Raw genomic sequence first — 15,400 nt, forward strand, 5'->3', positions numbered from 1 at the left:
CTATTGATTGTTGTAAAATCCCATCTGGTTCACTAATGTCCTTTTGGAAGGAAATCTGTCATTTTCACCTGGTCTAACCTACGTGTGACTCCTGCTCCAGAGCAGTGTGGTTTACTGTTAGTAGCCTTTTGAAATAGCCCAATCAAGCCACTCAGCTCAGGGACAATAAGCGCTAGCCCAGCCATATCCCATCCATGAATAAAAAAGATTAAATTGAAAGAAAACACATAAAATTCTGTGATTAGTGACAGGTCATAATATAAACAAAAACAATGATTATAAAAATACTGTGGAAGAAATTAGTTTATAAAGAGAAAGCTGGCTAGAAATATAAAAGCAGTAGAAATGACGTGAATTTTAAAAAGGAAAGAAACTAAAATGAGATTTGATCCTCTTGAGAGAGTGTCCACTCAATTGATAATGGAAAGTAAGGAAATACTGGATGAATTGAACAGATATTTTCTTTCTATCTTCATTATAGAGGATAGAAATATCATCAAAATCATTGGGTGTTAAGAGGTGAAAGAGAGGGAGAAACCTGAAATCATTAATATCAGCAGAGAATGGATGCTGAGAAAACAGATTGGAAAATTATAAATGTAACTTCTCCCTTCCCTGAAGGAAGGAAATAGAAAGCAGGAGACTACAGGCCGGTTAGCCTAACAGGTAGCACAGGAAAGATGTTAGAATCTGTTATTAAGGAGATTATAGCAGGGCACTTAGGAAACCTCAATCCAGTCAGACAGTGTGAACATGAATGTATGGAAGGGAAATCATCTAGTGCTCTTTGGATGAATGATTTATTGTCACATGTATTTTACAGTGAGAAAAACATTAAAATACAGTGAACAGCTTTCATTCTTTGCCACAATACAGTGACATTGGATTGTTTAAGAGTAAGAGAAAAATGAAAAGATATAGCTTAAAGAGAAGTCCATCTACATTCGAGTTCTGAGCCAGCTCATGGAGAAGTTGTCGATGTGATGTACCTTGATTTCCAGAAGGCATTTAACATAATGTGATGTGAAAACTTGCTAAGCAAGCTAAAAGTCGTTATTGGAGGACAGAACATGTCACTTGGATTGAGGCATAAATTGTGTCATTTTGGGGTTGGCCGGATGTTACAGGTGGAATGCCGCAGGGATCAGGGTTGGGTTCAACTGTTCACAGTTTGTATAAATAGATGAAGGAAGGAAATATATTGTTGCTATATTTGATGGTAGGACCAATGTAAGTGGGGAAGTAAGTTGAAAAGGATGGTTTAAAGAATCTATGAAGTGATATGGATAGGTTAAGTGAATGGGCAAAAATTTGGCAGTTGGAATATAATGTGGGAAAATGTAAATCTGTCCACTGGAGCAGGAAGAATAAAAAAGCATATTGTACAGGTGGGGAGAGATTGCAGATCTGTGGTTTAGAGGAATCTCGATCCGGTTCACAAAATCACAATAAGTGATGAGGAAGGGAAATGGAATGTTGGTGCTTATTGCAAAGGGATGGAATATAAAACTAGGGAAGTTTTGTCAGATTTGAAAAGGGCTTTGGTGAAACCACACATCTGGAGTACTGGGTGCAGTTCTGGTCTCCTTATTTAAGCTCTGATGTAAATGTGTTAAAATCATTTCAGAGAGGGTTCATAACTGATTCCTGAGATGGTAGGAAGGGAGGGGTTATCTTAGAAAAAGTTCGACAGGTTGGAGTTTAGAAGAATGAGGCGTGATGTCAAAGAAATTTACAAAATCCTGAAGAGACTTGAGCAGATGGATTAGAACTAGAATCACCATTTAAAAATCAGGTGTCTCCCTTTCAAGATGGGGATGAAAAATAATTTTCTTTGTAGAGTGTCAAGGATTTTTGGAACTTTCTTCCCTCTAAGTGAGCCAGTGATTATCAGGGACAGGCAGGAAAGTGGAGTTGAGGCCACAGTCAGATCAGACATGATCTTATGTGATGGTGGAGCATGCTGAAGGGGTTGAATGGCTTATTCGTGTTCCTAATTCACATGTCTGTACCTTCTCAAAGAGGTGGTGAAAGCAGCGGACTGTCTGGCCATGGGTCTGATGGGAGGGATAGGGTGTGAAGAGGTGGGATTACAGGGGGACGGATGGGAACTGTGGGTGGGGAAAGGCGGATTGTCTCCATCACTCATGCTGCCTCTCAATCTCCCTGTTTACAGGCCAGGGTCAGGCCATCTGGACACCAACTGAGACCATCAACGCTACGATCGGGGAGCCGATAAAGTTATCTCCTGGCTTGAAGGCACACCCTGAAATCATCCAGTGGGGATACCGCAGATCACAGCGCGGTGCCTCGGTTGTCCTGTGTGAGAAACTGGGAAACCGATCCCGGACCTGTTTATCGCCATTTGCCGCCCGGATGGAGTTGTCGACCTTATTCGAGCTCACCATCTTCTCAGTGGTCAAGTCAGATGAGGGCCTTTATCGTGCGGTCATCTGGTACATCTGGGATGAGATGAATAGTAAATTGATTGACCTCGCTGTCTTTGGTAAGTGCCACATCACTGCCAGTGCCACCCTCCTCCTCTCACACACACACACACACCCACACACAAACGCGCACGTTTAAATATCCCTAAATGCAAACACCCCCACCCAACACACATGTACACGTGCACACTTATCCCCTACACATTGATAAACACAGCCGTGAAAACCCTACCCCAGATACAGATGCAACTACCCATATATACAACCCCTCTACACCATACCCCAATGCATAGACTTTATCTCACATCCTAATCTGCTCTCTCCTGTTCTGGTGTGACTTGAAAACCTCATTGCAAGACACGCTTGAGTCAATGAGGCGATGTCTTACATTTTTGGAGGGACGGTACTGAGAGCGTCCTGGGAAGGTCAATACTGAGGAATCACTGCATTGCTGGAGCGTGATTACTGAAGGAGTTCTACATTACTGGAGTTTCAGTAATGAGGGAGTATGGCATTGTCGGAGAGTTAATACTGAGGGAGAATTACACTGTTAGAGGATCAGAATGAAGGGGGTACTGCTTGTCAAGAGGCTTGGTACAGAAGGCATTTAGACAGACACACAACCAGACAGGGAACCGAGGGATAGGGACCATGTGGAGATGAAGTCCTGCCTTCGCATTCAGAATAGCCTCCATCAGGTTGTGTGCTAAATGGGACAGACTTAGAACAGGTCTAACAACTCAAGACTGGGCATCCATGAGGCACTGTGGGCCATCAACAGCAGCAGAATTCTGCTACAATCTGCAGTCTCATGGCCTGGCATATCAACCATTACCATCAAGCCAGGGGATCGACCTTGGTTCACTGGAGAGTGCAGAAGAGCATGCCAAGAGCAGCACCAGGCATATGAAAAAAAAAGTGTCAATCTGATGAACCAGGACTCCTTATGTGTCAAACAGCATGAGCAGCACGTGATAGTGCTAAGCGAGCCCACAACTAACAGATCAGATCAAAACTCTGCAGTCCTGCCACAACGAGTTGTGAAATGGTAATTTTGGTAGGGAACGTGAGGGCTTCTGAACCTGCATGCTCCAGGCCAGCTACATCCATCTCTCTCCCTCCCCCACCTTCTGTCTTTTCTTTCATCTTCTGACATTGTGGGGAAATCTGAGCGGCGATGGAGGGTCGTTGGTAGCCATGGTGGCAGTGTCCAGGTCGAGGATTCCTGGGTTCACTAGGCCTGGAGCCTGGACTCAACCTCAATGGGTTATCGGCTATGGTAGAGCTTGATGCCCGGAATGGGGCTGCCGTAGGCCCAGAGCGGGAGCGGATGGGTCGCTGGCTGCAACAGTGCTCGATGCTCAGTAGGTCATCGTCTGTGGTGGAGCTTGGCGCCTTGAGCGTGGCTGTGTGCTTTGTGCAGTATAAAGGTTGAGTTTGATGCAGCCTAGAGAAGGGGCCTAGTGCGAGTCTGGAGGAAAGGCTGGGTGCAGTCTGCTTGAAGGATTGTAATGCTGAACATTTTATTTCTTTATTTTTCCAATTTATTATTAAGATGCTATATCTTTGTACTTTTGTACTTAAGATGGCACCATAAGTGACAACTTTGTTAACTTTTCACTGAACTCATGTCAATACATCTTGACAATAAACCTAATTATAATTAAACAACTCACTAGAAGAGGAGGGTCTACAAATATCCCTATCCTCAATGATGGAAGAGCTCAGCACATTAGTGCAAAAGATAAGGCTGAAGCATACGCAGCAATCTTCACCTAGAAGTGCCAAATGGATGATCAATCTTGACCTCCTCTGGTGCTCCCCAGCCTCACAGATATCAATCTTCAGCCAATTCAATTCACTCCACGTGATATCAAGAAAAGGTTGGAGACACAACATTCTGGCAATAGTACTGAAGACTTGCTGCTCCCCTAACCAAGCCCTTCAAGTGCAGTTACAATACTGGCATCTACATGACAATGTGGAAAATTGCCCAGTTAGGTCCTGTACGTAAAAAGCAGGACAAATCTAACCCCCTCCATCAGTCTACTCTTGATCATCAGTAATATGAGGGTAGGTGTCATCAACTATCTATCAAGCAACACCTGCTCAGCAATAACCTACTCAGTGACGCTCAGTTTGGGTTCTGCCAGGCCCAGTCAGCTCCTGACCTCATTACAGCCTTGGTTCAAACATGGACGAAAGAGCTGAATTCCAGAGGTGACAGCCCCTAACGTTCGCACTACACAAATGCCAGGCTATGACCATCACCAATAAGAGACAATCCAACCACCACTCCTTGACATTCAGTGGTGTTACCATAACGGAATCTCCCACTATCGGCATCCTGGAGGTTACCGTTGACCAGGGCTTGCCACATAAACAGTGGCTATAAGAACAGATCAGAGGCTAGGAATACTATGGCGAGTAACTCACCTCCTGACTCCCCAAAGCCTGTCCACTATCCACAAAGCACAAGTCAGTGTGATGGAATACTTCCCACTTGCTTGGATGTGTGCAGCTTTAACAACACTGAAGAAGCTCGACACCATCCAAGACAAAGCGACCTGCTTGATTGGTATCACATCCACAAACATCCTGTCCCTCCCCCACCAACACTCAGTAGCAGTGGTGTGTACTACCCACAAGATGCACTGCAGAAATTCACCAAAGATCCTCAGACAGCACCTTCCAAACCCATGACCATTTCCATCTAGAAGGACAAGGGAAGCGGATACATGGAAATATCACCATCTACAAGTTCTTCTCCAAGCCACTCACCATCTTGACTTGTATCACAATTCCTCACTGTTGCTGGGTCAAAATCCTGGCTTTCCTTCCCTAATGGAGGTGTTGGTCGACCTACAGCACATGGACTGCAGCGGTTCAAGAAGGCAGCTCACCACAACCTTCTCGAGGGCAATTAGGGGTGGACAATAAATCCTGGCCAGCCAGCGATACTTGCATCCCAAAAAATATTTTAAAAAAGGCAGATTAGTTTAGAACAGCATCATGGTTGGCATAGACATGGTGGACCAAAGGGCCTGTTCCTGTGCTGTACTGTTCTATGTTCTATGAGGGTGCGCAGCACAGTTGGATGATTAATACTGTACAACAAGGCTACAGATGTGGTCTCACTAATGTTCTGTATAACTGAAATGTAACTTCCCTACTTTCTATTTACTTGCCTGTATAATTCTGTTAGTTTCTTCTCTTAATTTGCTGTACTTATATACTAAATGTAATTCATGTACTGGGGCACAGAGATATCTCTGCATTTCAGAGCTCCATCTCCATTTTTATACTAATCTCTTGGTATAAAGACTTTTTTAGGAAGGAAATAAATTTGCACACATTGATGTTTTTGCATTTCCCCATTTTATATTTGGTGTTAACTCTTTGCCCACTCGCTTAAAGAGTCTGAAAAATATAGATAATTTAAGTCCTCTTCACAACTGACGACCAATATTTGTGTCATCAGCAAATTTGACCACCATAGCTCTGTCCCTTCATCCAAGTTATTTATATGAATTGTAATCACTTCAGGTCCCAATATCAGTCCCTGTGTCATGCCACTCATTACAGCTTCCCAATCAGAAAGTGACCTATTCATGTCTACTGTTTCTGTTAGCTAGCCAATCTTCTATCTACACCAATGTATCACTCTTTCTATCATGAGTTTTATTTTCTGTAAAAAAAAACCTTGGCAACACTTTATTAAGTGCCTTCTGGATGTCTGAGTACAGTGCATCTACTACTTCTACAGCATGTGTTATTTCCTCAAATAACTCCAATAAATTGGTTAAACATAGTTTTTCTTTTAGAAAACTGTGTTGACTCTAACTGATTACCTTGAACTTGTCTAAATTGATTGTGATAACTTCATTAATAATAACTTGTAATATTTTCCCTATGACAGATGTTAAGCTAACTGGCCTGTAATTTCCTGCTTTCTGTCTCACTCCCTTTCTCAATAAAAAAGTTGCATTTGCTATCTCCAAATCTGATGAAACCTTCTTTGAATCCAGGGGTTATTACAAAATTAAAACCAATGCATCAACTATTTCACTATCCACTTCTTTTAACACCTCACCAGGGTAGCATGCTGGAAATCAAGTTCTACTGTTTCTTGAGTCATGGTAAAATTAGCGATTCTACAAAGTAAATGAAATCCCCAATTTACCTGTTTTGTTGACTGAGGTTGACAGAAAGCATGAATAGATTCCTATGCTCAGCAAAAATTACTAAAGTATTCTTTTCGCTTTGTTATAGAGTCATAGAGTCATATAGCACGGCAACAGACCCTTTGGTCCAACCAGTTTATGCCGAGTATAATCCGAAACTAAACTAGTCCCACCTACCTACTCCTGGCCCATATCCCTCCAAACCATTCCTGTTTATCCAAATGTCTTCTAAACGTTGTAATTGTACCCACCTCCACCACTTCCTCAGGAAGTTCTTTCCACACGGCAACCAGCCTTTGTCTAAAAAAATTTGCCCCCCATGTCTTTTTAAAATCTCTCTCCTCTCACCATTAAAAATATGCCTCCTATGTTGAAATCCCCCATCCTAGGGAAAAAAACTAATTATTGAAATGGCATTAGGAATGCTAGTGCCGGACACACGACTCCGCTAAGCGAGAGAGACAGTTTACTTCACAGAACAAAGTTTAGTGTAGGAATCACAGGAATGTCCTGCATGAGTAAGAGGCATGATCAACATGATGTCAGGTCCAGTGACTAAGTTTGGGAGGTGCGACGATCCTGAACAAGCGCATGGACCATAGAAAAGCTGCAAACTCGCAAACAGTGCGGGAGCAAAACATGCCCAACTCCTCGACAGCCTTTCTAACTGTTCCGGAACCTATGAGTTCTCCCTCTCAATAAACCATTGAAGATACCACAGAATCTGAGAAGGACATGGTGAATGTTGCCGCATTGATGCCTTTGCTGCCTGAAGAAGAGAATGAATTTCTTCTAAGACACTCTGGATGCAAGAGATGAGCTATTGTGCATTACGTGGCACCTGGATCAGAGGCAGAGTTAAAGGAACCTGACCCAAAGCTAAAATGCCCCGGGGAGCTACAAAACTAAAAAGAATGAGCCTATGTCGTTGGACTCAGAGGGGGAGGGATGTAGTAGTCGTAACAAAGTCAGCCAGGTGGACCTCAGAATATGAGTTTCCTGATTGGACCATATTAACAGCCCCAATCAGGGAGCCCTAGCTGACAGAAAGAAAACTGGAATGTCAGACATCCTATTGACTCAGAGCTGGCTCTGAGGGAGCTGGATTCAAGGATTCTCCATGTGTAAATAAAGGGTGACTTGGAGACAGGATGCCAGCCCATGAGTTCTCTTACTCAGTTTAGGTCTAGTGGGAATCTTGCTGTCTTGAGTCCGGCCTGGATCCTGATGGAATAGTCTCGCCAAGGTGGGATTTGTTTTATGGTTTTGCTGTGGGCTGACCTGGAGTCCTTCTCTTCAGGATATGTCCTGAGTGAGGCTATGCAATTGCCTTCATGCAAGTGGTGTTCCCCAAGCTTCAGTTGGACAGGCAAGGGTGGCCACTTCCACTGGAATTGCCTGCAACTCATATGTTCCACTTGTCACATTTTCCAATGATAAAGCCACTTGTACTGTCTGTACAAAACATGCACAAACATAAACATTTTAACATGTGTAGCCAAAAAAAATGACAGGCTAACCTCAAATGACTAAGCGTTTCACGTTGTCAATCTCACACATCATGTTGATAGCATAAGGCAATCAGATGCTTTTCATTACTATCTCCAAAAGGCAGGTCAATGCACCCTGAAAGCCAAAATTGACACAAGGACTAGTGCCAAAATATTACCACCATGCATCTTGAAGGACATGTACCTCAACAAGTGATGTTGTATAGTACTGCCTGTGGCAGTGTAACTGAAAACCAATTTAGTGATGGGCTTTTTTACCTGCATCAGGTTATTGCTAACTGATGAGATGATAATTATGATATCTCTAATATAGATAGACACAAGTACTGAAAAGTTCATGTGTCTTTCTAAATGCTTCTTAGACGTTGCTGTCGCATCTGCTTCTACCACCTCCCCAGCAGTGCATTCGAGAGGCCTCCCACCCACTCTATAAAAAAACTTGCCTCACATATCTCCTTTACTTTCCCCCTCTCATTCTTAAATCTGTCCTCCCCGTGGGTGGCACGGTGGCCCAGTGGTTAGCACTGCTGCCTCACAGTGCTGGGGACTTGGGTTCAATTCCATCCTTGGACGACTATCTGTGAGGAGTCTGGACATTCCCGCTGTATCTGTGTGGGTTTCCTCCATGTGCTCCGGTTTCACCCCACAGTACAAAGATGTGCACGTTAGGTGGATTGGCCATGCTAAATTGCCCATAATGTCCAGGGATGTGTAGGTTAAGTGGATTAACCATGGGAGATACAGGGTTACAGGGATAGGTTAGAGGGATGAGTGCAGTGGGATACTCTTCTGAAAGTTGCTATGGACTTGTTGGGCTGAATGGCCTGTTTCCACACTGTAGGGTGATTCTGTGATGTTTATTACAGATCTTAGAATTTATATAAATTACAATCACTGTGACTGCAGTATCTGGGTTAGAACATAGAACACAGGAATAATACAGCACAGGAATATGCCCTTCAGCTGACCATGACGCCATCCTAAACTAATCCCATCTGCCTGCACATGATCCATATTCCTCTATTCCCTGTCTGTTCATGTGGCTGTCTAAATGCCTCTTAAACATTGTTATTGCATCATGCATCTACCACCTTCCCAGTAGTGCATTCCAGAGGCCTGTCACCCACTCTATAAAAAAAACTTGCCTCATACATCTCCTTTAAACTTTCCCCCTCTCACCTTAAACCTGTACCCAGTAGTATTTGACATTTCCACCCTGGGAAAAAGACTCCGACTATCCACGCCTTTCATAATTTTATCGACTTCCAATAGGTCACCCCTCAACTTCCGACGCTCAAGCAAAAACAATCCAGGTTTGTCCAACTTCCTCATAGCTAATTAACTCTGGTACAGGTAACATCCTGATTATCTTCTTTTGCACCGTTTTGAAAGCCTCCACATCCTTGCTATAGTGTGGCAACCAGAACTGCACACAATACTCCAAATATGGCCAACCTAAAGTTTTATACAGCTGTAACATGACTTGCTAAAATTTATACTTAATGCCCCAACTGATGAAGGTAAGCATGCCACACACCTTTATCACCATGTGCTGATGTGTTGCCACTTTCAGGAAGCTATGGACTTGCATCCTAAGATCCCTCTGTATATCAATTCTCCTAAGGGTTAGTATTTACTGTGTACTTGACTCTTGCATTTGACCTCTCAAGATGCATCACCTCACACTTGTCTGGATTAAACTCCATCTGCCACTTAGCCGCTCAACTTTTCCAGCTGATCTAAATCCTGCTGGATCTTTTGACAACCTACTTCACTATCCACAACTCCAACAATTTTTTTGTCTTCTGCACAACTACTAATCAGACCACCTACATTTTCATCCAAATCATTTGTATATATTGCAAATAAGAGGTCCCAGCTCTGCTCCCCGCGGAACCCAACTACTCATAGACCACTTAAGCAATTTAGTTAAAAACTATGGCACGCTTCCCTTGGTGTGCCATGCTGCAAGTAACTCTAGTGAGGTGGAGATTGAAACCTTTATGCCATTATTCCATGCGCCACGATTTTCCGTTAAAAGTATATTGTATCCTAGCTGTGAGACCTAAGTCAATGACTTGTCTCACTTGCAGTCACATTCTCTTGACTCTAAATGCTGCTGAAACCAGAATACCCTGTCCTAAGAGGTATTATGCCTCCTGATTGATGAGAATTAATCAGGTGACTTTTTTCTCCCTGCATTCAATTTTTTAAACTCTTTCATAGCTTCACAGTTTTAGAGTAGTGGGAATTTGACAATAGTGCCGGGCAGAGTACTTGGATTGTTATCTGGAGGATAATATACTTAGTAAGCCTTTTTGTTTTTAAGTAATTGCTGTAATTTAAGTAACTAGACAAGATTTATTCCTCCTTAATTTTTTAACCCAGTAGTTTCGAGAGGAGCAATTCGTGGGGTGGTTTGCTTCTCTTGTGAGATGTGGGAAATTAGGGACTGTTCGAATGTCTCTGACAACTACATCTACAGGATGTGTGTCCACCTGCAGCTCCTCTTAGACCACATGGATCAGCTGGAGTAGTAGAAAACATCATAGAAAGGAGTTTCAGCGATGTAACCACAGTCAAAGTTGAAGCAGATAGATGGTTGACCATGAGGAGTGGCAGGCAGTCACTGCAGGAGACCCTTGTGGCTATTCCCCTCTCTAATAAGTATGCCATTTTAGATATTGTTGGCGGGTGGCCTAAAGGGGATGATGTCAGCACCATAACTGGCTCTGTTGTACAGCAAGGAGGGTCAAGGAGCAGCCGAGTAGTGCTAGTCAAGGCCTTTATAGTCAGGAGCACAGACAGATGTTTCTGTGGCTGCAGAAGAAACTCCAGGATGGTGTGTTGGAAGGATGTCTCTGAGATGGAACAGGGCATTCTGAAAGGGGAAGGTCAGCAAGTGGGCAGATATTGTCAACAGTAAGCTGAGAAGCTCTGCTAACTGATAAAACAACCAAGGAACAGTGGAGGGTGTTAAAAGAAACAGTTAATGTTATTCTGAAGCAGTTTGAGCAGAAAATCTCCACCTCAGAAAAAATAAAGAGCCATGGACATCTAAGGAGGTAAGGGAAAGCATAAAATTAAAAGAAAGTGCTTATTAAAGCCAAAAAAAAGTACAGATCCAACAAAATAGGACACAAATACAAACATCGACTAAGGGCTCTGAAGCAGTTTACAAAGGATAATGAAAGGAAAATTATAAGATTTTACAGTTATATAAAGGGAAAATGGCTGGTTAAAAGTACTATTGGCCCACTGAAGGCTAAGAGTGGGGATATTGTCAATGACCATAGGAATGGCAGACATATTGAAGGATTATTTTGCTTCAGTATTCTCAGCAGAAAAGGAGGTTAACTTGTCAGGATTCCCAAAGAAATTAAGAGGATTAGGGGAACTGAAGCATGACAAATCCCCAGGACCTGATAGTTTTCATCCATTAGTGATAAAAGAGGGAGGAGAGCACATTGCCAATGTGCCCTCTCCATAATCTTTCAGAGATCTCTGAACTCAGTAGTTACACCTCTGGCTTGGAAATGTTCTTATGTCACTGCTCTTTAAGAAGGGTGACAGAGGGAAACTAGGGCATTACAGACCAGTTAGCCTTACACCTGTGGTAGGGAAATTGTTGGCGTCTATAATCAAGGATAGGGTAACTGGTCACCTCAAAAAATTCCAATTAATCAGGGAGAGTCAGCATGGATTCATAAAGGATAGTCATGCCTGACAAACCTCGAGGTCTTTGAAGAGGTGACAGAAGTTATGGACAGAGGTGAATCTATAATTATTGTTTATGTGGACTTCCAGAAGGCTTTTGTTAAAGTCCCACATAAGACACTGTTAGCTAAGATGGAAGCCCACAGAATTCAAGGCAAATTACTGACACAGATAGGAAATTTATGGCAGGAAACACAGTTGGAATAATGGATAAGTGCTCAAATTGGCTAGTGGTGTCCCTTGGGGATCTGTGTTGGGGCCTCAATTATACACAATATTCATTAATGACTTGTATAATGGTATAAAAAGTGACAACACAAAATTGGACAGTGTTGATGAGCAGAAAATTACAACAAGATAGGTGAGGTGAATGGACGAAGCTGTGGCAGATGGATTTTAATATAAGCAAGTGTGAGGTTATCCATTTCAGACTGAAAAGGATAGAGCAAAGTATTTTTAAGAAGGCACAAAGTTAAATACAGTGGATGTCCAACTGGATTTGAGGATTCAGGTGCATAAGTCTTTAAAATGCAATAAACAGGTACAGAAAATATTTAAGGCTAATGGAATGCTGGCCTTCGTATGTAAAGGGCTGGAGTATAAGAATGCAGATGATATACTGCAGTTTTACAAAACCTTAGTTAGACCCCAGTGAGTATTGTGAGCAGATCTGAGCATTACACTTTAGGAAGGATATTTTGGTCCTGGAGGGAGTTCAACGCAAGTTTACGAGGATGATACCTGGACTTCAGGGGTTAAGTTATGAGGAGAGATTAGACAAATTAGGCCTTTATTCTTTAGAATTTAGGAAGTTAGGGAGTAATCTAATCAAGGTCTTTAGGATATTAACAAGGAAAGACAGAGTGTGTAAAAAAAAAACTGATCCACTGGCTGAAGGTTCTAAAACATGGATCGTAGGCTAAGAATTAGGGCCAGACTGTTCAGAAGAGATATTAGAAAACAGTTCTACACACAAAGAGTAGTGGAGGCCTGGAATTCTTCAAACAGCATAATTCAGTTGATAAATTTAAATCTGAGATGGACACATTTTCGTTGAGCAAAGGTATCAAGAGATATGGGCCCATGAAGTTAGGGCACAGATCAGCTGTGATCTGAATGAGTGGCAGAACAGGCTCGAGGGGCTGAATGGCCTACTGCTAATTTTATGTTGTTAGTATAAAGAATCTGGGTAACCTTCCCCCTCCCTGATGTGTGATAATGTCTATAGTTCAGCCACTAGCTTTTAAACTTGAACCAAGTGGCCTAAGCTTCAAACACTTACTGCAGACAGACTTGCCCTGGGTCAAACTAGCAGTTAGAAGCTCCCACACGCTGCAGTTATGACACATCAACTGACTTTCCATTCTCAATGTGTTTTGATTAATTTATTTAACTACATACTAATGTTTTTATATATTTTATTAACCTGACTAGTTGTTTGTTTTGAACCTTAGGAATAAAATAAACCTTATTCACTTATCAGATAACTCACTGGATAACTAGCTTATCTTCCTGTAGCAGAGTAAGAACCAATTCCTGTTGTCGTGAAAAGTTAGACAAAACAAAACCTATGGAGTACCTTTTTCACATCCCTAAATTAACTCCCTAAACTCGATTCTTTTTCTGTCCCCTTAGATATAAGCCTCCTTGTTCACATTTTTCAACTGGACTACTTCATCTCTTCAACTGAAATGACATTGTGTCATTTATCCAGTCTTGATCAGCATCAGTTTCCCCAGAAAACTGAAGTCTCTGCTTCAGTATTTGTTTCCACAGAAATGTGAAGTTGAAGTTTCCTTTCAATTAGAGTCAGTGTTGCTACAAGGTTCCACATACAGCGATCTGCCTTCGGCACATTGGAAATAGTTGAATTTACTGAATGACCAGCAAAAGAAGAGATTGCAAATGTGATTTCACTTTTTGTAACATTTAACACAAATTAGAATCTACAGAGATTAAATATGAATTAACAGGGAAATTGGACTTGAAATAAAGCAGTAAATTTCAGTTTGAGTAGTTGACACAATAAAGATACATATATGACTGCAAGTACTACCTAATCAGCTGCAGCCAACTGAATGTGCACTTCCAAAGTTCTCTTACTTGGCCTCTGGTATATAGGATTTCTTTGATTCTGAGTCAGTTATTTAGGTTGCATACACCGGCAGCCATATTTTAACTTGAAGTGGTTATCAGTCTTGCAGTCCTATTCGACATCTTTGCTAAGACCTTTTCTTCAATTTACTGTCCCATTTAACTATTACACACACAACAGTTGCTTATCTGTATCCCATCTGCTTTGTCTGCTGTGTCTGGTCATATGGCCTTTTGCACCTTAACTTTCTTTCTGTTGGTACTACTTCAAGGTCTACGGTGACCAGTTAACATGGACCAGCATTTCTAGTATTCCAGAAAATTCAAATTTATTCCTTTACAATTGATGTAAACTCCTAAAAAATTTTCAAACTGTCTTTAAGAAGCAATTGCAGAAAAGATGAGGCTGAAATATTCACCACAATATTCAGCCAGAAGTGCTGAATGGATGGATGACGCGTTGACTCAAAAACTTCCGGCCCCCACAAGAGTTCCATTAACTTCTTTATTTTAGTTTAGCCGGCGAGAGGTCTGGAGTCAACACCAAAGTAACAGTCAAGCTCTCACTTGGTGGACTCTCGTCGGACCTCTGTGTATAGCATAAAAGCAGTACAGTTTATAGCCCTTGTTATCACATCCCGTACTGTTCGCATGCGTCATAAGCAGATAAGCAGTGCAGTTAACAATGTTCCATTGAATAGAGAAAGCAGCCCCAGCCGTGGGAAGAACAGCTGCAACCTTCAGTTTGTTACAAACACAGGCACACATTCCAAAATTTATGGTACATCGTTATTTCAGCAAAACTTCTAACTATTGCTTTCCCAATACTTTATCAGATGCATCTCAGCCTCCTCCAGTGGTTCGCAATATCACAGATGCCAGTCTTTAGACAATTAAATTCACTCCACATTGTATCAAGAAATTGTTGGAGGCACTAGATACTGCAAAGGCTATGGGCCCTGGCGATATTTTGGCGATAGTACTGAAGGCTTGTGTTCCAGAACTTGCCACATCACTAGTCAGGCTGTTTCAGTACAGCTACAACACTGACATCTACTTAATAATGTGGAAAATTGTCCAGGTATGTCCTGGACATAAAAAGCTGGATAAATCTAACCGGGCAATTATTGCCCCAGTCTGCTTTCGATCATCAGTAAAATGATGGAAGTGTCACAAATAGTGCTATCAAACAGCACCTGCTCAGCAATAACCTGCTCAGTGATGCCAAGTTTGGATTCCACCAGGGCCATTCAGCTCTTGACCTCGTTACAGCCTTAGTTCAAACATGGACTAAAGAGCTGAATTCCACTAGTGAGGTGAGAGTGACATCAAGATCGCATTCGATTGAGTGTAGAGTCAAGGAGACCAAGCAAAACTGAATTCAATGGGAATCAGGACAAACTGTCCACTGGTTGGGGTCAGGAACCTCAATTCCAGGCCATCTCTG

The 15,400-nt window shown here is 42.2% G+C and overlaps 1 protein-coding gene across 1 annotated transcript in view; it reads left to right on the forward strand.

The window, feature by feature from the left end:
• The first annotated feature begins 2,151 nt into the window (after positions 1-2,151).
• Positions 2,152-15,400, forward strand: part of LOC125488062 — a 38,621-nt gene continuing 25,372 nt past the window's right edge. The window contains exon 1 of the mRNA XM_048620881.1: positions 2,152-2,506. Coding sequence (XP_048476838.1) covers positions 2,377-2,506 — 130 coding nt within the window. The 5' untranslated portion in view covers positions 2,152-2,376. The remainder of the gene's footprint in view (positions 2,507-15,400) is intronic.

This window comes from Rhincodon typus, chromosome 48 (assembly GCF_021869965.1).
Source record: "Rhincodon typus isolate 14 chromosome 48, sRhiTyp1.1, whole genome shotgun sequence".
Classification (NCBI taxonomy): Eukaryota; Metazoa; Chordata; class Chondrichthyes; order Orectolobiformes; family Rhincodontidae; genus Rhincodon; species Rhincodon typus.